This window comes from Geotrypetes seraphini, chromosome 14 (genome assembly GCF_902459505.1).
Source record: "Geotrypetes seraphini chromosome 14, aGeoSer1.1, whole genome shotgun sequence".
Lineage (NCBI taxonomy): Eukaryota > Metazoa > Chordata > Amphibia > Gymnophiona > Dermophiidae > Geotrypetes > Geotrypetes seraphini.
The window spans coordinates 56,284,263-56,306,617 of record NC_047097.1 but is presented as its reverse complement, the minus strand read 5'-3'; the positions used below and the strand labels follow the sequence as shown (position 1 = coordinate 56,306,617).

The 22,355-nt window shown below is 42.8% G+C and overlaps 1 protein-coding gene across 1 annotated transcript in view; it reads left to right on the top strand.

The window, feature by feature from the left end:
* Nucleotides 1-3,852: 3,852 nt before the first annotated feature.
* Nucleotides 3,853-22,355, top strand: part of SLC28A1 (solute carrier family 28 member 1) — a 78,395-nt gene continuing 59,892 nt past the window's right edge. Inside the window, exon 1 of the mRNA XM_033921089.1 lies at nt 3,853-4,219. Within this exon, the coding sequence (XP_033776980.1) occupies nt 4,123-4,219 (97 nt within the window). The 5' untranslated portion in view covers nt 3,853-4,122. The remainder of the gene's footprint in view (nt 4,220-22,355) is intronic.

The window sequence follows — 22,355 nt, the reverse complement described above, 5'->3', positions numbered from 1 at the left end:
ATCTGATAATTTGAATAAACACATATTTCCTGGACCTCCGGAAATTGGTGTTCCAATTTGTGCTTTTGACCGTAGTTGGCTCCAGTTGAGGTTTATCAAGCGCCATGGAATAAATAAATAAAAATTAATTTAAATGATCTCCGTTTTAGGAAAGGATAGGCACAGAAGGGCTTAAAATTAATTGAAGAGGTGAAAGAGGGAGGTTTTCCTACCCTTGCATGAGCCCTGCTTCCTGAATCCTGCTTTAACATTTATTGAGGGGCAACAAAAAAAAAAAATTGAGAAATTGAGTCACCACCCCTTCCACTAGAGGGAGGACCTCAGCAAAATTTTGTTTGGGAACCCATCTGATGAGCAGAGTTCTATTAGGCTCTATGCGTTATAGATCAGAATATTACAATTGTGTCAGAGGTTTTTTTTTTTTTTAAACTTTATTTAAGTCAACATGAAACAAGGTACAAGCAAAAAGCAGAGTTTTATCATTTTTCTCCTAGTCACACATTTATTGCCAATTAATTGCATAGACAAGCTTTATGGCCTGATTCTTGCTGACAATAATTAGCCCATAAATTCCAACTCTGCCTTTTCTAATTACAAAAGTCGTAAATAACGCAGTCCATAAAAGAAAAGCCTAACCATGCGTGCAAACAGATGTACGATGCCATGCCTTATTGAATTTAATTTTCAGAATGGAAAGGTGTGCAAAATATTACGCACTGAGTAAATCTCTGGAATGCATAATCAAATCTGTTCCCAATCTCCTTTACAGCATGGGGAAAACTGCTACAGCAGTTCAGTTATGTTTAGGGCTTAGGCAATGTTGCTGATAGGAATGATCATATGTCTTTTTCATGTTGTTTGTTACTGGATAACATTGGTAGCTTGCATCTAAGAAGAATATCTTGCAAACTCTTGAAAGTCGTCAGATAAGTAACACAAAATCCCAACTTGCCCTGTGGTGTGAAATGAAACCAGGAAACCACCGTCACATAATGTTGTTGGTGATGAAAGACCTTCGCTAGTGTCCTCATAGAGATCAGAAGGTCAAAATTACACCAGGGCACTCAGTGCAAGAGGAAGTTACCGAAGACTCTGTTTGGTCAGGAAAAAAATCTTGAGAAACAGTGTTCCATTCTGGGAATATAGAACCCTGGATCCAAAACACTGCTGTTAAACTAATACACAAAGGAAAAAAAATTGATCCTGTAACCCCATTTCTCCCTGCCCTGGCATATCAGCCTCTCACCTCCCAGCATCTACGGCTCCCTCGCATTTCAACTCGCCAAATGCACCACTCTCTATTTCTTTGCACTGAACTTTAGTTGTCAGATATTAAACTCTTGCAGATCCTTTTTTTCATTTTCCACTTTCCCCGGTTCGTGCACTCTGTTACAAATCTTGGTATCGTCCGTAAAAAGGCAATGTTGCTCAGGAAGAAGATAGATGACAGAACTCCTTGAGTGTGCCTCATTAAAAAAACACAACTCTACTTCTTGTTTGGTTAAATATCCTTGATCAAAATCCATCTGGGCAAGATTCTTCATTTGCATCTGTAAAGATGGAGTGGGGTCTTCTTGCAATTCCTCATAATCGATATAAACAGATAATTGTTGCGTCATTGTAGTCACTCCTATCGAGCACCACCACTGCCCCACCTTTATCTGCCCACTAAGGGCTCCTTTTATGAAGCCGCGGTTTAATGCGTGTAATAGTGAGCGCTAAACTGCCGGCCCCGCTAGCCGCTACCACCTCCTCTTGAGCAGGTGGTAGTTTTTCGGCTAGCGCGGGGTTTCGCACGTGATGAAAAGTCGCATGCGATAAAGCGGCTAACGCGGCTTCGTAAAAGGAGCCCTAAATGATTACATCATAGTTGATATGGATAGGGACAACATCGCTTAATTCTGTTCTCTAGTACAGCATAACAACTTCACTGGCTTAAAAAAGAACCTCCTCATCTTAAATTCTGCTTTTGAGGATTCCTCATTCGCGCAGACTTACGATTCACTACTGTTTTCATATCAGGACTTAAGCCTGCATCTTGAACATCACCATCTCCACAGAGTTTTTGTTTTCGCTGGATTTGCATTTTCTGTGGCATTAAGGGTCAATCTCTTGCAGACAAAGTGCCGGGTTTTGAAAAGCCCTCTGGACTTCTGGTAACTCCAGTGACGGGGGAAGTCTTTTTGATGAAGCCTGTCTGCCTTCACGCTGAGTATACTGTAAATAGGTAAAGGCTGTTCTGCAATCAAGTTTAATAAATGCTCCAGTTGTTTTCATTTACACCAGGGGTACACAACTCCGGTCCTCGAGGGCCGAATCCAGTCGGGTTTTCTGGATTTTCCCAGGGCTTTGCATGCGATCTATTTGCCTACACTGTTTCCACTGTATGCATATTGATCTCGTGCATATTCATTTGGGAAATTCTGAAAACCTGGCCTGGCGAGGGCCGAAGTTGTGCACCCCTGATTTACACCTTGGACTGAGCTGACCTTCATTTGAGGGGGAGAGTGAAGAGTTCGAGTGGGATGAGTGAGACCCCAACATTTGCCGATCCTCTGGCCTACTTGAGTTTTCTGGTCTTGGCCAGCACCCAGGCTTGAATGAGAACCGTGAGTTTGTGAAGGTCTGAAATTGAGAAATATCTATCCTTTTTGTGACCCCCGGTGTCGGGCGGGTGTCCCCCTGGCTCGAAGAGCTGGTAGGAGCCCACGGAGCGAGCCACACAGCGAGAAGCCAGGGCTACATAGTGATATATAAAAATGTGATGAACAGAGTTTATCTATGGGAAAAGAAAATACTGAATAGAAAATGATAGGAGGAGGTTTTATTAAGCCAATGAAGTTAATTTCCTTTTTAGTCTATAAGCCAGTGGTCTCAAACTTGCGGCCCGGGAGCCACATGCGGCCCGCTAGGTACTATTTTGAGGCCCTCGGTATGTTTATCATAATCACATAAGTAAAATGAAACAGTTTCTTGATCATATGTCTCTTTAGCTATAAATGACAATATTATTATTAAGACTTAGCCAAAAGGAAAGATTTAAAAACTATAAAGAGTTTTACCTCATGCAAAATTGTCATTTCTTTAATAAGACATTAACTATTTTTTTTTTTTCTGAGGCCCTCCAAGTACTTACAAATCTAAAATGTGGCCCTGCAAAGGGTTTCAGTTTGAGACCACTGCTATAAGCTATCAGTCTTGCTCTAGTCATAATCTGCTATCTTCATCTTATCGTAACTTTACGTTGCTATTTATCCCCAACAGGTCCTGTCGGTCATTACCTACTAAAATGTACATATTACATTTTCGCTCAGCAAATTGTATTTCTATACTATTGCCTCCTGAGGCCTCTAATCTCTGTATTGCCTCTGAATATCTACTTATTGTATTTCGCTGAATGTCCAGCACTCTTGATTGTAAACCGCCTAGAAGTCGCAAGATTGTGGCGGTATAGAAGAATAAAGTTATTATTATTATTAGACAGGGCTCTGGGGCTTTTTTCTTCCTCATTCTATGCACTTAAATTTAAATATAATAACATACACCTTTTGTGAGTTGTGATTTAGAGGTACAATTTATATTTTGAAAGAAAGTTTCTTTTCTCACTTCCCAATCAAATAAACATGGAGGAAGGCCTATGATGCCAGAAAAAAAATGTCACATGGGTGTTGATGGTAAGCAAAAGGGAAAAGGAGAAAAGCACCAGAGCCAACAGAGGAGGTCCAGAGCAGTGTCAGGAGCTTTCCTGTATACCTGAAAGCTGTGGGAGCAAACTCCTCCCCGCACTCATACAGACACAAGCCCACTGTGATTAATGATTCCTCACTCGCTAATCTTAAAGGAGCAAAACACAAAGGTTTCCAGGTATGTTGCCAAAGTGAGACGCAGAAGGAGGAACTGGTCACTTGTGCCACATAACAAGGAAGAAATGACTGTTTCAGCTCTTGCTTATCTTTTCGTATGAGAAACGTGATTGCAGTTAGTAGCTAGTTTTTTTTATGAGAGTGGGGGTTGGAGGAAGGCATTAAAAGCCTCAGGGATGATTGGAGCTGGTCAAAGTGATGGTGTCTCTGTCTCAAAGATACTTTGGACCTTGTTCTCTTTTGACAATGCGTGCCATGGATGCAGTCTGATTTCAAGACTTCTTGCATGAAAGAAGCAGGATTGCAAAATTTACAACCGACAGACCCTGCCGGACATAACAGAGGCCGCACGATGAGTATGAAAATATTATTTTCTTTTTGCAAACAGTAGGGGCTAATTTCTCAAAAGCGAATTTGAATGCACACAAAATACTGGGCACTTTTATAGCCATTGTTAAAGATGACGGGGACAGTTTTGCAATTGTTCACAAGGGCGTGCACTTTTCACTCTGAAACTTTGCTGGATTTTCAAAATGAAAGTCCGTGCATTCTTTCACTTAAAAAATGATCTCAAGACAGGTACCCGCACATATTTACACATACTGTAAGATGGAACTCCTCTCGTATAAGGAAAGACTAAAATGGTTAGGGCTTTTCAGTTTGGAAAAGAGACAGCTGAGGGGAGATATGATGGAAATCTACAAAATTCTGAGTGGAGTAGAACGGGTACAAGTGGATCGATTTTTCACTCTGTCAAAAATTACAAAGACTAGGGGACACTCGAAGTTACAGGGAAATACTTTTAAAACCAATAAGAGGAAATTTTTTTTCACTCAGAGAATAGTTAAGCTCTGGAACGCGTTGCCAGAGGATGTGGTAAGAGCAGATAGTGTAGCTGGTTTTAAGAAAGGTTTGGACAAGTTCCTGGAAGAAAAGCCCATAGTCTGTTATTGAGAGACATGGGGGAAACCACTGCTTGCTCTGAATTAGTAGTATGGAACGTTGCTACTTTTTGGGATTCCGGAATCTTGCTTATTCTGAGATAATGGAATGTTTCTACTCCTTGTGTTTTGGCCAGGCAATAGTGACCTGAATTGGCCACTGTGAGAACGGGCTACTGGGCTTGATGGACCATTGGTCTGACCCAGTAAGGCTATTCTTATGTTACTAGTATTTTAGCCCGTTACATTAACGGGTGCTAGAATATATGTCTGTTTGTCTGTCTTTATTTCTGTCTCTCTCTCTCTCTTTCTCTCTCTCTGTCCTGCTGTCTTTCTTTCTGTTTGTCTCTGTCCCTGGCCCCCTTTGTCTGTCTGTCTTTCTGTGTCTCTCCCTGTCCCTGTGTCTTTCTTCTTTTCTTTCTGTCTCCCTTCCTCCCCCTGGTGGTAGAATATATGTCTGTCTTTCTTTCTGTTTCTCTCCATACCCCTGTCTTTTTCTTTCTGTCTCTCTTCCTCCCGCTGTCTTTCTTTCTGTCTCTCTCCCTCCCTGGCCCCCTTTGTCTGTCTGTCTTTCTGTCTCTCTCCCTGCCCCTGTCCCTGTGTCTTTCTTCCTATCTCCTTCCCTACTTCCCTGTCCAGCAGCCGCAGCATTCCCTCTCCCTCTATTTACCGCGAGAGGAGCCTGCACGGACCTAACAGCCCGAGCCCCCAGCAGTGTAACTTCCCGGCGGCTCCTCTCACGATCGCCGCCTTCTCCGACACAGGAGCAGCTCGTGAGAGGAGCCGCTGCAGCGTCTTTGAGAAGTTGAAAAAAACTTCGGCCCGTCTCCGTGCTCGGCCGCGGTGGGCTACAGCTGCCGCGGCCGACGTCCGCCTTGCCGTATTTTTTTTTTTTTAGTTGAAAGACGCGGCAGTAGCTCCTCTCATGATCCCCACCTGCGTCGAAAGTCCGACGCAGGCGGGGATCGTGAGAATAGCCACCGCTGCGTCTTTCAAAGAACCGTGAGCCGCGCATGCACACTTCCTATGGGTCGCTACAGCTCACGGAAAATGGACCCACGCGATGGGAGTGCGCATGCACGGCCTAGCGTTTTATTATATTAGATTATGTAAGATAGGCTTAGTCAGCAAAGTCCATCGAGCCTAGCATCTGTCTCAGGTAGTGGCCAGTCTGAGTCATAAGTACCCGGCAGAACCCAAAGAGGAGATCACCACTATTACTAGTTCTATAGCGCTACCAGACGCACACAGCAGCGCTGTACATTACTTTTTTTATAGCTTATTTGCAGGGATAAGCATTGGTTTTCCTTAGCCAACCTGGATCTCAGTTTTCTTAGGCCTTTCCTCTAGGGCAGGGGTATCCAATGTCGGTCCTCGAGGGCCGCAATCCAGTCGGGTTTTCAGGATTTCCCCAATGAATATGCATTGAAAGCAGTGCATGCACATAGATCTCATGCATATTCATTGGGGAAATCCTGAAAACCCGACTGGATTGCGGCCCTCGAGGACCGACATTGGACACCCCTGCTCTAGGGTCATGTCCAAAACTCTTTGGAACTTTGGCTATGTTAGTCACTTTGAGCACGTCCTCTGGCCACGGATTCTACAGTTCAATTATGCGCTGTGTAAAAAAAAAATAATAATACTGTCTTCAATTTGTTTTCCATCTGCTGGTTATTAGTTTCACAGTGGGTCCTCTGGTTTTTGTGTTGTTTGACAGGTTGAATAAACGGTTCCCTATTTAACTTGTGATTTTATAAACTTCTATCGTTTATCCCTCTCGGTCGTCTTCTCCAAGCTGAAGAGCCTTTTCATTTGTTTAGCCTCTATTGCAGGGGCGCCCACACTTTTTTGGCTTGCGAGCTACTTTTAAAATGACCAAGTCAAAATGATCTACCAACAATAAAAATGCTAAACGTATATTTATTTATTTATTTATACCAGGGCCATTTCATAAATAATGCACCCTATTTTTTTTTTTAATTTACACGTTTTATTTTTTATTTTTTTCAAGTATTTCTTTGCAATCCTTCAACATAGTCTCCCTGCTTTGCAATGACCGAGTCCCAACCTCCGGGAAGCTTCATTATTCCGTCCACGACACCATTTTGGTTCAGTTGCCGAATGGCTCGGGTACCGGCGGAAGAAAGCTCTTCCAGAGATGCAAAACGATGTCCATGCATAGGTGGTTTCAACTTTGGAAAAAGGGCGGAGTCTGGTGGACTCATGTGGACTGTAGGGAGCATGAGGTAACACCTCCCAGACGTATTTGCTGGTACAGGGAGGTGGGGAAGAGGAGGCCCAAGCGTGGTCGGGGGGGAACAGAGAGGTGCCGGCGCCCCTACCAGGATGGCACCCTGGGTGGTCTGCCCCCCTTCCTTACTGCGCCATTGCTCAAATCATAATTAGTGCCAGTAAGTACTCGTTAGCTCCAATAATTAAATCGTCGGAGCACATTGACAAATTATTTTGGACACCGATCTGGCATCTTTATAGAATCCAGGGGTGTATGTATGTGTGCATATTTTATAAAGTACACCCACAGAATGCAGCTCCACCCCTGGGAACACCAATGTCCACCATACATATAAACATGCACTTTAATGTACTTAATGCAGCTTACTAATTTTTGAAAAGCTACTTTTCGAAGTGTAACAATGGCTTTACAGTGTTCCCCCGCGAATCACGGACTCACTCATTCGCGATCTGCTCCGACCGCCTCTTCCTGTAGTAAAGTCGGGCTACAACAATCTGGAGCTGCGTGTCAAAGCAGCTCCTGATTGGGGTAGCCCGACTTTACTACAGGAAGAGGCGGTTGGAGCAGACCGTGAGTGATTTTCTTCACCCGCCGACGCTCCAGCTGCCCTCTCCTGCCTCCCTTGCCTTGCGGTTTTTCTAAATTCGCAGGGGTTCCTGGAACGGAACCCCCGCAAATTTCGGGGGAGTACTGTATATGCTAAAAAGCCTTCCAACAACAGCCCTGGCAAAGTCCAATTTTGTATATATTGTTTAGGCCAGGAAAAAAATAGCTAAGCTGGGGCATGTAGAGTACATTCTTGCTATTCACTGGGATTAAAGAGGACTGCAAAGAATTGCAAAGAGGACTGCGAAGAATTGCAAAGAGACTTGAACAAACTAGGGGAATGGGCGACGAGATGGCAGATGAAGTTCAACGTTGAGAAATGTAAAGTACTACATGTGGGTAGCAGAAACCCAAGGTGCAGCTATACGATGGGAGGGATATTATTGAAGGAGAGTACCCAAGAAAGGGACTTGGGGGTAATGGTGGACATGACAATGAAGCCGACGGCACAGTGCGCAGCGGCCGCTAAGAAGGCGAATAGAATGCTAGGCATAATCAAGAAGGGTATTACAACCAGAACAAAAGAAGTTATCCTGCCGTTGTATCGGGCGATGGTGCGTCCTCATCTGGAGTACTGCGTCCAATATTGGTCGCCGTACCTTAAGAAAGATATGGCGTTACTCGAGAGGGTTCAGAGAAGAGTGACACGTCTAATAAAAGGGATAGAAAACCTTTCATACGCTGAGAGATTAGAAAAACTGGGACTCTTTTCCCTGGAGAAGAGGAGACTTAGAGGGGATATGATAGAGACTTACAAGATCATGAAGGGCATAGAGAGAGTGGAGAGGGACAGATTCTTCAAACTTTTGAATAATAAAAGAACAAGAGGGCACTCGGAAAAGTTGAAAGGGGACAGATTCAGAACGAATGCTAGGAAGTTCTTCTTTACCCAACGTGTGGTGGACACCTGGAATGCGCTTCCAGAGAGCATAACGGGGCAGAGTACGGTACTAGGGTTCAAGAAAGGATTGGACGATTTCCTGTTGGAAAAGGGGATAGAGGGGTATAGATAGAGGATTACAGTCCAGGTCCTGGACCTGTTGGGCCACCGCGTGTGCGGACTGCTGGGCACGATGGACCTCTGGTCTGACCCAGCGGAGGCACTGCTTATGTTCTTATGTTCTTATTAGATTCCTAGGAAACCCCCTCAACATTTTATATACCCTTTTTGTAAAGAAAGCTTACTTATTATATTGTGCATTTTCTAAATGTATTTTAAACAGTTAAAAGAAAAAATAAAAGTACAGTATAGTGCTCCCCCGAAATATGCGGGGGTTCCGTTCCAGGAGCACCCGTGAATTTCAAAAAAACCTGCAAATGCGGTTTAGGAGTGGCAGGTGCTGAAAATCGGGTGCGGAATTGTTCTTAGTATTTTCTGACCGCCTCTTCCGGGAACTAAAGTCAGGCTACACCAATCAGGAGCTGCTTTGACACGTTATCTGACTTTAGTTCCTGGAAGAGGTGGTCAGAAAATACCACGAAAGACTGAGTCAGCGAATTGCGAATTCACAGGGGTTTACTGTCAGTGTTCCCGCTAAGCTGCGCTGGCGTGCGCTGGCGCACAAAATATACATCGCAGCGCACAAGTTTCTCGTCACAGCACACGGCGTACGGCAGATGGCAGGGCGGCGAGAGGAGAATCGGGCGAGTTGGCTCATAACTTGCTGGCGCCCGATATTTTTAGCTCACAGCGAAAAAAGGTTTGCTCACAACACCCGCCCGCTTAGAGGGAGCACTGTTTACTGTATATACCAAATTCTTGAGATAGCAAACCTCATAGCTCTCTTTTCCCCTCTGTACCATCCTGTAGAACAAAATGAAATTGTGGTAATGAAAACAATACATTTATTTCACCTATGACTAATGTATATGAAATTCTTAAGAACATAAGAATTGCCGCTGCTGGGTCAGACTAGTGGTCCATCGTGCCCAGCGGTCCGCTCACGCGGCGGCCCCTAGGTCAAAGGCCAGTGCTCTAAATGAGCCCAGCCTCACCTGCGTACTTTCCAGTTGAGCAGGAACTTGTCCAACTTTGTCTTGAATCCCTGGAGGGCGTTTTCCCCTACGACAGACTCCAGAAGAGCGTTCCAGTTTTCTACCAATCTCTGGGTGAAGAAGAATTTTCTTACATTCATACAGAATCTATCCCCTTTCGATTTTAGAGAGTGCCCTCTCGTTCTCCCTTCCTTTGAGAGGGTGAACAGCCTGTCTTGCAACATATTTCATATGCTGGACATCCAAATATATATATTTTTTTGGGGGGGGGGAAATCATCTTGGCCACCAGGACATCTAGGCAACTAGAATGTCTAACTTGATACCTCATTTTCGATCAGAAAAATATCCAGGTTGAAAACGTCCTAATCTTGACTATTTGGACGTGGATAGAGCCAGCATAGTAGTGGATTGCCCACATAGACATCCCGACAGAGCAATGGGACACCTCAGAGGGCACTGTTGTGAACTTCACATAAAGGGTGCCAGCGGTATATCTCAGCATAATCCCCTTATAATTTACGGTGACACCCAACCTCCCCCCAAACTCTACTATACCCTCCTGTGTACCACCCCAGTAGCACTTATAGGTGCAGATAGCAGCTATATGGCAGTACAGTAGGTTTGGGGAGGGCTCACACATTCTACCATAAATGTAGTGGTTAGAGTGACTTATAGGCCTTGGTCCTCCTCTCTATGGTTCATTAGCCCAGGCTACTTAAGACACCTGTGTGCAGCTCTACTAGGCTTCCCCAAACCAGATGCTGCTATTGTAGAGCCAGGTATGTACCTTTTTGTTCTCATTTTTGTGTGGTGGAAGGGGGTCAGTAAGCACTGGGGGAGTGTGGGGGTGTCTTACCTTGATATGTGCAGTGGTCATCTGCTCAGTTTGGGCACTTTTGTGGCACTTAAATGCTTCTAAGACAGGTCTAGTACCAAACGTTCTGTCCAAGATGTCTTGCAAAATGATTGTCGCTCCATCTGCCCTTGAGACCGCCTAAAACCGTCCCATAACACACCTCCACCAATTCGTGCTCTGGACGTACAGAGGCTGGAACACCTCGCTTGATGTACAGAAAGACGGTTTTGTTTATCGGCACTTGGACGTCCTGGCAATTAGGACATCCAAATGCTGATGTAGGATGCTTTTTGGACATTATGTTTTTTGATTATGAACCTGCTAGTCTTTATCTGCAGTCATTTTCTAGGTTTCTATGGGCATATTTTCACATGCACACCCCTACTCTCCTGAGTGATCTTTTTGTATGCATTATGAAAATGCAAATAGACAATATTGACTAACTCAACCTTATCTACATGCTTATTTACACCTTTAAAGAAGTCTAATAAAGCGTAGGGCATGTCCTTTCTTTGCTAAGTCTATGCTGGCTCTTCTCCAGTAAAATTTATGTTATTAAAATTAGCTTTCACCATCCCTATTTGCTAGACTCACCCTTTAAATCAACTTATCTATGAGGGAAGATTGTGCAACCATCACTTATCGACTCCCCTTGCACTGACCCTCATTCTTCTTCCTTCCTAAGGCTTCAACTTTTAGGGCTGAATTAAGGGACCCATTTCTGATTCCCAGCACTTTGTTCACCGTGTTTTGCCTCTCCTTCAGAAACAGGCCAGGTCTCCAACCATGTTTTTCGCGGTTTCACCATATTCACGATGGTTTTTCATTGAAAACAGCAAATAACATATAAAAATGTTATTCGCGGTTTTTCAGTATTTGCGGTTCTGTTAATCCCCTATCACAGCGAATACGGAGGGAGCAGTGTAATCAAACCTGTATCTACTACCAGGGGGAAAGTCATCAGAATACAGCAAGACAGTAGACATTTGCTAAATGTGTTCCCAATGCTGTTATTTTCTTGAGCTAAATGTATCTTAGAATGACGAAGAGAAAAGGTAGGGCTAGAGTCTTTTCATCTGGCTCAATCCCTGTTCCTGTACTGGGTCTGACTGACCATATTACACTGAGGAATCAGTGTATCTTGAGATAGAGACATTGGAGGTTTACTGGGGAGAATTCTCATAGGCCTTTGAGATCACCAGAAATATCCAACTGATCTGGCTGCGATATGGTGTTTTCAGAGTCATGTTGCTGTTTGATAATATTTCTGAGTGTGTGTCTGCTGGAACCACGGAGCCCTGATGGTCTTTGTGCCTGCTAGTTGCATCATCTCAACAGTGCCAGCTGGTGTGACCTCAATCATTTGCAGCAGCCAAGTAAGATCAGAGGGCTGTCCTAGAGACTATTAGAATTGCCATGAGAGCATCCGTTAGGTCAGGATTTCATCTGACCCTTTTCACTAGGCACAAGGATTTTCACCAAATTTCAGTTGGTATAAATCAGGGGTGTCCAACCTTTTGGCTTCCCTGGGCCGCATTGGCTGAAAAAAATGTTTCTGGGGCCGCACTAATGTGCAAACGCTGCAGCAAGACAGAGGAGGGAGCCGGCAAGACGGTAAACACCGGGGGGGGGGGGGGGGGGGGCAGCAGAGGAAAACACTGCATCGCCCTCGACCGGGGCTGCACCAAATACTTCACGGGGCTGCATGTGGCCCTCGGGCCACAGGTTGGACACCCCTGGTATAAATCATTGCGCCCAAAATTCAGCATGGATCCCAGCACCAGATGCAGTCCTATAAATGGTGCCCAACTCTGAGCACCTTTTATAGAATAATAGCCCACAATTTTATCAGCACTGATTTTTTTGCTGCTATATACAGAATTTTGGTCTAAATCACCTTAACATGCTTTGTTTGGGCACACTTATTGAATAAAAGTGCTCAAACAAATGCATAGCCTTAATAAATCTCTATAATAACCATTCTCATCATCTCTTATCCAGGTTTTCCTTTTCCATTCACTGCCCTCTTCACCTAAACTCACTCATATATTTGTAAAATAATGCAAAAATGAATAGCTCACTTATTTGATACATCTGTAAATACGGTCATTATTGGTATTATATTTTTAGTTGCCTTTTATTTTGCCTTACATTATATTCTAATTTCTTTTTTGGAGCACAATATGTTGTTAGAGATCTACTTTCAGGGCAGAATGAGGCAAGAGATCTCCAGCAACTGGAAATTAGAAATCTAATGTATAAAGTGGAGGTTGTCAGTAAACGAACTACTTTCCGTTAGTGGTCTGGAAGCAGAAGTGATGAAATGGATGTGGTATCAAATTTATGAAAGTCAATATCATAAATGAATAGCTTTTTCTTTCAAGTACTCAAACTGTAATGAGCTTTGGAATCCCATTTGGTCATTAGATGTTATCTATAGAAAGCCTTTTCAATAGTTTTATTAGTCAGCTATACTTAGTGGGCGGATTACTATTCAAACTATATCTGTAAAGTTTAATATATAAACCAGGTTAGCTTAGCAAAGCAGTTTGTGGAATTAGCTGAGCATAATAGCAGAGATCAGCTAATTGCCTCCCTCATCATGGCCAATTGTCTTGGCGTCAACAGCCATTGATTTTCTAAAGATATTATAAAGCACCAGAGGGCATTTATCCAACCAGGTCATTCAATTGGCTGAACGTTTCTTATCCTCATATTTGAGATATAGCATTCATTTGTTCAGTGCACCATAAAGTATTGGTGCATGAAATTTGCACCTGCTCTTTTGTAAGTTGATAAATGCATACAGACTCATATTAATGGCTCCCTTCTCCTTGGGGTTTCCCTGCTTATGGATAAACAGCCAGATGGAACTCAAGTCAAGCCTACCCTTCTCTTATAAATAAATAAGTCCATACTTTCCGTTATGACCATATACCCCTCTTTATGATGAATATGGTAAAGTGCTGTAACCCTTTCCCCGGCCTTTTGTCTGTTTTATATTGTTTGTTACAACTGTATACGCTTAAAGCTGTGTATATAAATGGTAAGTCACTTTGGTTTCAAGCGGATTATAAATGCTTTGAATAAATAACATCTCCTAGGCTGCTTTGCCTTGTGGCCTGTGTCTACTGCAACGCAGAGGAAGTTGAGGCTGATTCCTTACTCAAGGTCTTCTGCGTCCTGGGTTAGCATACTGCAGAGGCAGAGCACACAGCCCATGGAGGAGGCAGAGCCAAAGTCACTGCACAAGTGCAACACCTAGTGGCCACCTCTGTGTCCCGTGATTGCAGGATTCCTGTGAAGGAGCCCCGGTACCTTGTATCAAAAAGAGAGACGGTAACTTTCTCAGCAATGATGGAAGTTTCAAGCTTCAAGTTTATTTTTAACTTAATGAATCGCTTATTAAATTTTACTAAGCGATGTACAAATTAAAACAAATGAAATATAAATTTATATCAATTTAATTTATATACATTTATATCAAATTAATTTATATTAATTTATATCAAATTAATTTATATCAATTTATATCAATTTAATCAGTAAATAACATGGGTTAAACAGACTGACATACAAACTTACAGATACATAAGGAGAAGAAGGGCTGAATTACAATTATTATTATTAGGTATAGAAGAAGACATAAACGGTAAAAACAATAGGGAAGGGGGAATAAAGAGGTTTTTTTTTTTTTAAAAGAGGGGAGGGGGAGAGAATCTTTGCTCTTTAGGTAGGCCTGGGATGAAGCAGAAATCCCCTAGATGATGTATCTTAATGCTAGAAATGACAACACCCAGGACAACACCCAAAGAGGGTGATCCAGTCTTCATCTTGCCCCATCGCCTACATAATCTTATAGATCTGATTTTCTTAGGAACATCACTGAAAGTCAAAAGTTCAGGTAAGTCATGTAAGCCTTTGTCTGATAACTCTGTTATACGTACATGAAAGCACACTTTACACAGCATACAAAGGCAGCAAGGTATTTTCCATCACTTCTTAGGCCTGCTTGACTGGATGCCCTCTGTGCCAATGCTTTATATGTAACTGGAGAGCCAGCTTAATATCTGTACCGGATTTTGCAAATAACACAAAAGGAAAATGCATCAGTCTGGCTGAATACGGGAAGTTTCACTGCGAAGACGTGAACTATATAATGTTTCCTTAGACCGTGAGTCCACAGCCTGGCTCAATGACTCAGCCGAAACTGCAGATTAGCATGCAGGAAGCACAACCTGGAAGGACTGAAGACATTGCAGTGGCAGTTTTAACAGCGCTTATGAGAAACTCGCCAGTCCTTGATTTACCTCGGGGCATGCATAGAGAAAGAGTCCTGATGTTCCTTAGAGGAGGACCACATCTCCAAGCAGGGCTGGATCAATCTCTTTGGGCTGGATCAAGGTGACTTGGTGACCCTAACTTCAGGATGTTATTCAACAGGAAAATCTAATGGGGGGCAGCATCAGAGAAAAGATATTAGGCTCTGTAAGCATGCTTTCGACCTTGCACCCCGTCCGCTCTAATTCATTTTCAGCTGTCTTGGCTTTCAAATCAAGTTAATCAGCCAGGAATGGCCACTATGTGGCTATCCAGTCATTCTCAGCAGCTCTTGACTAGTTATTGGCGCTGAGAATGACCAGTTAGCACCAAAGTGAAAGTAGGCTTCATCAGGGGTAGGGTTACCGGATGTCCAGGAAAACCCGAACAGGTCCTCTTTTTAGAAGACTGTCCAGGTGCCCGGATGGGCTTTCCAAAACCTGGCAGTTTGTCCGGGTTTTGGAAAGCCCCAAAGAGCTCTGGCCACATCTGGAGGGCCTCTGGGCATGCGTGGATGATGTCACACACATCCAGCATGCTCCAGGCCCTCCAGACGCGGCCGGAGCTTATCGGAGAAAAAGAGAGTACACTTTGTGGGGGTGGGGTGGGGTAGAATGTTGGCGGAGCCGTGTGTCCAGGGTTTTGCAGCCCAAAATATTGTAAATCTATTCAGGAGCGTACTAGGGGGTGTTTCAAGGGTGGAGTTTAGTTAACTCCCAATACATAGAGCTAACCGGCCATGTTTAGTACATAACTAGGACTGCATAAATACCTGTCCTATCGCGTAGCTGGTTAAGTCTGAATATTGACTAAAACAGGCATGTGCTAGTCAGCTTAAAAAAAAGCAAACAGAAATTCAATGTCTAAGCCTGCACAGAGTGGCAGGAGGGAGTGGGCATCCCTCCTGCTGATCTTCTCTATGTGTTACTCTTTGATAGACAAATTGCAACAGCCAGAGAGAGGGGGAGATTTACCGTATCATATGCTGCGTTTTCTACACCGTGTTTTGGGTCCCCGGATGCCTTCAGTTCTTCCATTTTTATGTCAGTGTTCGCTAAAAACAAACAGAAAGGGAAAAAGACAAATAAGCAAACCTGAAACAATAATGAAAAGTACACACTAGAGAATGACACGGGGACAAATTTGTTCCCGTCCCCACGAGTTTTGTTGCTGTTCCTGCCCCATTCCTTTAAGCTCTGCCTTAACCGCATAAGCCTCGAACGCTTATGATTTTAAAGTGTTTGAGGCTTGTGCAGATGAGGACGGAGCTTAGGCATTGGTGGAATGAGGCATTATGACATCACAATCTGAGCTCTAGAACAATGGTCCCCATCCCTGTCTTGGAAGACCACCAGCCAGTCGGGTTTTTGGGATAGCCCTAATGAATATGCATGGGTGTGGGCTGGGGGGGGGAGGTTGGTCCTTGGTGCCGATTCGGTGGGGGGATGTTTGGGAGGGCCATCATCGGCGGAGGGGGCTTTTTTCTTTTTTTTTTTTTTAATGGGGCATATATTGTGCATATGTATAACAACACATAACATCTGTGCCCATAAAAAAAAGATTTGGCATGTTATAATATTTTTGTATTGGTGGGACAGGTAAGCGACTGGTCTTGACCAGTCACTTTTTTTGGATTGCTAAAAGCGATTCTCACTCTGCTTCTTTACATGGCATTCAATATGAATGACTTGCATGGCCAGATCGGAGAATGAGTGATCCTGCAGAAAACCATACAGTGAGCTGTTTTCTGCATCGTCTCGGCAAATCCGATCATTGCTAAACCAGTCAAAACCAGTTTAGCGACAACTGTTTGAGGATCACTGACTTTAGTGCATCTAGGCCTAGGTCACTTAGGGGTGGGGGATCCTAAACTGGGATCTCTCAGGTATAGGCAAATTTGGGCAAGTAATATACAGTAAAACCTTGGTTTGCGAGCATAATTCGTTCCGAAAACATGCTTGTAATCCAAAACACTCGTATATCAAAGCAAATTTCCCCATAAGAAATAATGGAAACTCCATAACCCCAAAACTTTAATAGAAAATACTGTATGTACTCATATTGCAAGATCTTGCTTGTTTAGAACAGTCACTACACTCTTGCAGTGTCAAGAGAGAGAAGAACTATCGGCTCATTTGTGATGTGTGTATACTGTATGTACTTGTATTGCAAGACTTTGCTTGTTTAGAACAGTCACTACACTCTTGCAGTGTCAAGAGAGAGAAGAACCATCGGCTCATTTGTGATGTGTGTATACTGTATGTACTTGTATTGCAAGACTTTGCTTGTTTAGAACAGTCACTACACTCTTGCAGCGTCAGAGAGAGAAGAACCATCGGCTCAGTTGTGATGTGTGTATACTGTATGTACTTGTATTGCAAGACTTTGCTTGTTTAGAACAGTCACTACACTCTTGCAGTGTCAAGAGAGAGAAGAACCATCGGCTCATTTGTGATGTGTGTATACTGTATGTACTTGTATTGCAAGACTTTGCTTGTTTAGAACAGTCACTACACTCTTGCAGTGTCAAGAGAGAGAAGAACCATCGGCTCATTTGTGATGTGTGTATACTGTATGTACTTGTATTGCAAGACTTTGCTTGTTTAGAACAGTCACTACACTCTTGCAGCGTCAGAGAGAGAAGAACCATCGGCTCAGTTGTGATGTGTGTATACTGTATGTACTTGTATTGCAAGACTTTGCTTGTTTAGAACAGTCACTACACTCTTGCAGTGTCAAGAGAGAGAAGAACCATCGGCTCATTTGTGATGTGTGTATACTGTATGTACTTGTATTGCAAGACTTTGCTTGTTTAGAACAGTCACTACACTCTTGCAGCGTCAGAGAGAGAAGAACCATCGGCTCAGTTGTGATGTGTGTATACTGTGCAAGACATTGATTGTATATCAAGTTAAAATTTAATTAAATGTTTTGCTTGTCCTGCAAAACACTTGCATACCAAGTTACTTGCAATCCACGGTTTTACTGTATTACTGAGTTACATCTTATGATTTATCATTTATTATCATTTAATATACCATCTTTCCTGATAAGATAACAAAGCAATAAACCTAATCCGAGAGATAAGACTGGTAATTGTCAAATGAAAGGAAATAAATTGAAGGAAAGGGTAAGAAAAGTAATATATTCCTGGCAATATTTCACTAGTAATATGTTACTTTTAAAAGTATGAGTAACCGCTGTTGAGTAAGTTACGTTCCAAAAGTAATATAAAACAGATACTAATTTCATAGGAAACAGGAATATGTTTACATCTCCTTTGTAAGGCTCATCTGCCTCCCTCTGAACTTTACAATTTACCGCTGTTGCCAAGTTATATGGCAGTCCCTCGCCATTCATCTTTCTACCTCTTTCTAAATACCACCTTTGTAACTCCGTTGCTATCTCCTTCCCGAGTCATATTGTAGCTTGTTGACACTGGTCACTTGTTCCTCTTTTGTAAACCGCGCAGAACCGCAAGGCTTATGCAATATATAAATAAAAATGTATGTTATGTTATGATACTGTGATAAATGATGCATATAGTTTATAGCTTATTATTCCGCCTTTATACAAGGCAGATCAGAACATCCAATATAATAAAGCCCGAAGCGCGCATGCGCACTCCCACCTGTGAGCTCCCATTTTCCGGGCGCTGTAGGGCACCGCAGGTAGGAGTGCGCATGCGCTAGAATCCCCCGAGGTGGATGTCGGCCGCGGCGGTGGCTCTCGGTGGTTGCAGGCCGCGGCGGCAGATATCCGAAGCCTGGCTGGAGGAGGACGAGGAGGAGCTGCGAGAGCTCCGCAGAGGCAGACAGAGACAGAGCCAGATGGATGAGAAGGACAGAGGGGCTACTAGGAGGACCAGGAGAGATGTTAGGGGATAGGGAGAGATAGACTTCAGGGAGTGTGTAGGGGGCAGGAGAGAGAGATGGTGTTGGGGAAGGACAGAGGGGGACAGGAAAGGGAAAGATGGCAAAAGGGGTGAAACAGGGTCAGAGAGAGATGGTAGAGGGTGTGAAAGGGGGAGATGGAAATGGTAGGACCACTGCTGCTTTGGGGCACTGAGGGAGGAAAGGTTGGTACGTCAGGACTGCTGCTGCCGCCTCGGGTAAGTAAAGACCCTGTCAGGAGGGCCAAAAGGCTACAAAGGAAATGGTGAAAGGTGAGATGGTGGGACTGGGATCAGTGGGAGGCAGGGTCCGGGCATGATAGAGGCGGGGAATGGGTGGGGTCAGAGTCAAGGTCAGGGTATAGGTGGGGCTATTCTAGCACCCGTTACTGTAACGAATGTAACGGGCTAAAACACTAGTTATATACATAATAAAATACAAAAACAAACAACACGGAAAACATGTTAAAAAGCAATCGATAGCATGCAAATATCAACAAAGGCTCGTCACAGAAAAGTGCCCGGAGAAAGCTGATCTCAATATCAATCAAGTGTCATAAAAATCTGTCACGTCAGGAGGCATATTTCATCTGACGAAAAAGAGGCCGCTTGAACGGTTTCGCAAATTGGCCCAGATCTTTCTGCTGTCAAACATACACTCTTAAGTTTGTTCCACTCCACAGGTCCTGCACAAGAAAAAAAACAACACACTTTTTCTGATTGTTTCATGTTGACAAGTTTTATCTGATGGAATTAGTAGGTCAAAGTGACCTGCAGAGCGCAATTGCCTAGAAGGTACATAAGGGACAACACAGTATTATTTCTAAAAGTAATATACAGGGTACCCACCAAAACACTCCTTGATTTTAAATGGTTACAAAACCAAAATTTATTGGGATATTCTTTCACCTTTGAGGCTACAGTTTCATCAACTCATAAAGTTTCATATGGTATCTGTTGATTACATACGCTCGATGTGCGCCCCCACCTGTTACTCGGTAAACATCGATGCGATAATCGAGCTCGGACCAGACTCTCCGAAGCATATCCGGCGTAATCGCGTTTATAGCTTCAGCGATGCGTTCCTGCAGATCATCCGTAGTTGTGGGTAGTGGAGGTACGTATACTCTGTCTTTCACGTACCCCCAAAGGAAAAAGTCACAAACAGCAGTGTTCGGTGATCTCGGGGGACCCTTGAGGAACACCTGGTCATTTTGTCGCGTTGCAATGACTGAAGATTGTAACTTCTGCACCAATTATGGGTGAAAGTGCAAGCGATTGTGTAAGATCTTGCTAACTGTGCTTTTTTGGGACTTATATTTGCTGCCGTCTTATAAACATATTCCAATAAGTTTTGATTTTGTAACCATCCGGTGCGTGCATTAAAAATGCTAGCTCACCTTTGTAAAAGGAGCCCTTAGTAATACTCATATATTATGTCCAATTCTGGGCGCAGGTTCTAGACGTAGGCTGTCTCGGGTGCAAGATTCCTTGCTTACATCATTTTTAATATCAGCCAGAATAGTTTTAACTGCCACATTCTGCAATAGTTGTAGAGTTTTAGAAATACTTAATTAGAAGAAGTTGTAGTAATTTAGTTGTGAAGAAATAAATGCATGCACCAATTTTTGCAAATCATCTAAAGAGAAAAAAAAAAGTCTTTATCTGACATACAAAATGTAATTTTTTAAACAGAACAAACACCGGATGACAGGCTTCAGTTTCTCCATTCAATTAAAAATTAATCAAGATTCCTTGGAATACCTTGGAAGGAAATGGTTTTTTAGACCATTTAAATTAAGGCCTATCAGTGGGCAAGGGTTACTTTTACTTCTTACCCAAAGAATCATTGTTTTCTCTGAATTTAACTTAAGTATGATTAGGTAGTTTGTCATCCATGTTGGTTACTCGGCGAAAACTAGAATCTCTCGAAAATTACAATCGGGTTAATAATCTACGGATTTTTAACTTTCCTAAAAATCCCACTACAACACCTCGAGATATGTTGAAGAGATATTTTCTTGAAGTCTTGAATGTTCCAGAACAGTCATTACCTCCTTTTGTTAAAGTATAGTACCTTCCAGATAAGAAACGACAGGAACATTCAGATCAAGACCAAAATGATCAAGATAAGCCTCTCGATGTTTCCGAATTGTTGGAAACTCCAGAGGAAATATTAGTGAAACCAGCAGCTTTATTAGTAACAGTGGCTCTTGCTCCTGATAAGGAATGGATAATGAGGTTATTTTTAAAAAATAAATCAAAAACATTTTTGAGATAAAAAATATTGATGTTTCCAGATGTCTCCAAAGATACTCAGAGAAGAAGGAGATAAATTTTGCTAATGAGACCAGCAGTTACTTCTATGGGTGGAGTTTCCTTTTTGCACTATCCGTGCAAGTGCATAATAAGATATAAATCCTTTAAATATGTTTTCTTTGACCCATCTCAGTTGTCTGGTTTCTTATCTCTAAAACGACTTGATAAAGTATAAGATATAACAACTTCATTTAACGTAGAATTATTCTCCTACCATTATAGGCTGTTCTTTTTCCTTGATTAACTAATTTGTTTGTATTATGTTTAGTCACTTAATGAATTTTGGAACCTCATAACTGAGGACTTGAGAATGACAGGAAATTTCCTGATCTTTTGGAAGTATATCCTTTATTTTATATTTTTTTTCAATTTCTGCCAATCTTTCTGTTCAAGATGATTATGCTTGGAAATGTATTTGAAAATTAAATAAAGACTTAATAATTAAAACCCAATAATAATTAATATGTTGGAAACAAAAAAAGTCATAAACTGATAAATTTCATCAAATGATATTACCACAGGAAAACCAATTTCATATCATCACCGTAAATATAGTAGAGGAAACCCCCAAAATTTTAGGAGACTAGGCAGGGGAGCATTGTATTGAGAAGTGTAAAGTATTGCATGTGGGAAGCAGAAACCGAGGTACAATTACACGATGGGAGGGATGTTATTGAATGAGAGTACCCGAGAAAGGGACTTGGGGGTAATGGTGGACATGACAATGAAGCCGACGGCACAGTGTGCAGCGGCCGCTAAGAGAGCGAATAGAATGCTAGGTATAATCAAGAAGGGTATTACAACCAGAACGAAAGAAGTTATCCTGCCGCTGTATCGGACGATGGTGCGTCCGCATCTAGAGTGCTGCGTCAAATATTGGTCACCGTACCTTAAGAAGGATATGGCGTTACTCGAGAGGGTTCAGAGGAGAGCGACACGTCTGATTAAGGGGATGGAAAACCTTTCATACGCTGAGAGATTGGAGAAACTGGGTCTCTTCCCTGGAGAAGAGGAGACTTACAAGATCATGAAGGGCATAGAGAGAGTAGAGAGGGACAGATTCTTCAAACTTTCAAAAAACAAAAGAACAAGAGGGCATTTGGAGAAGTTGAAAGGGGACAGATTCAAAACAAATGCTAGGAAGTTCTTCTTTACCCAATGTGTGGTGGACACCTGGAATGCGCTTCCAGAGGATGTAATAGGGCAGAATACGGTACTGGGGTTCAAGAAAGGATTGGACAATTTCCTGCTGGAAAAGGGAATAGAAGGGTATAGATAGAGGATTACTTCATAGGTCCTGGATC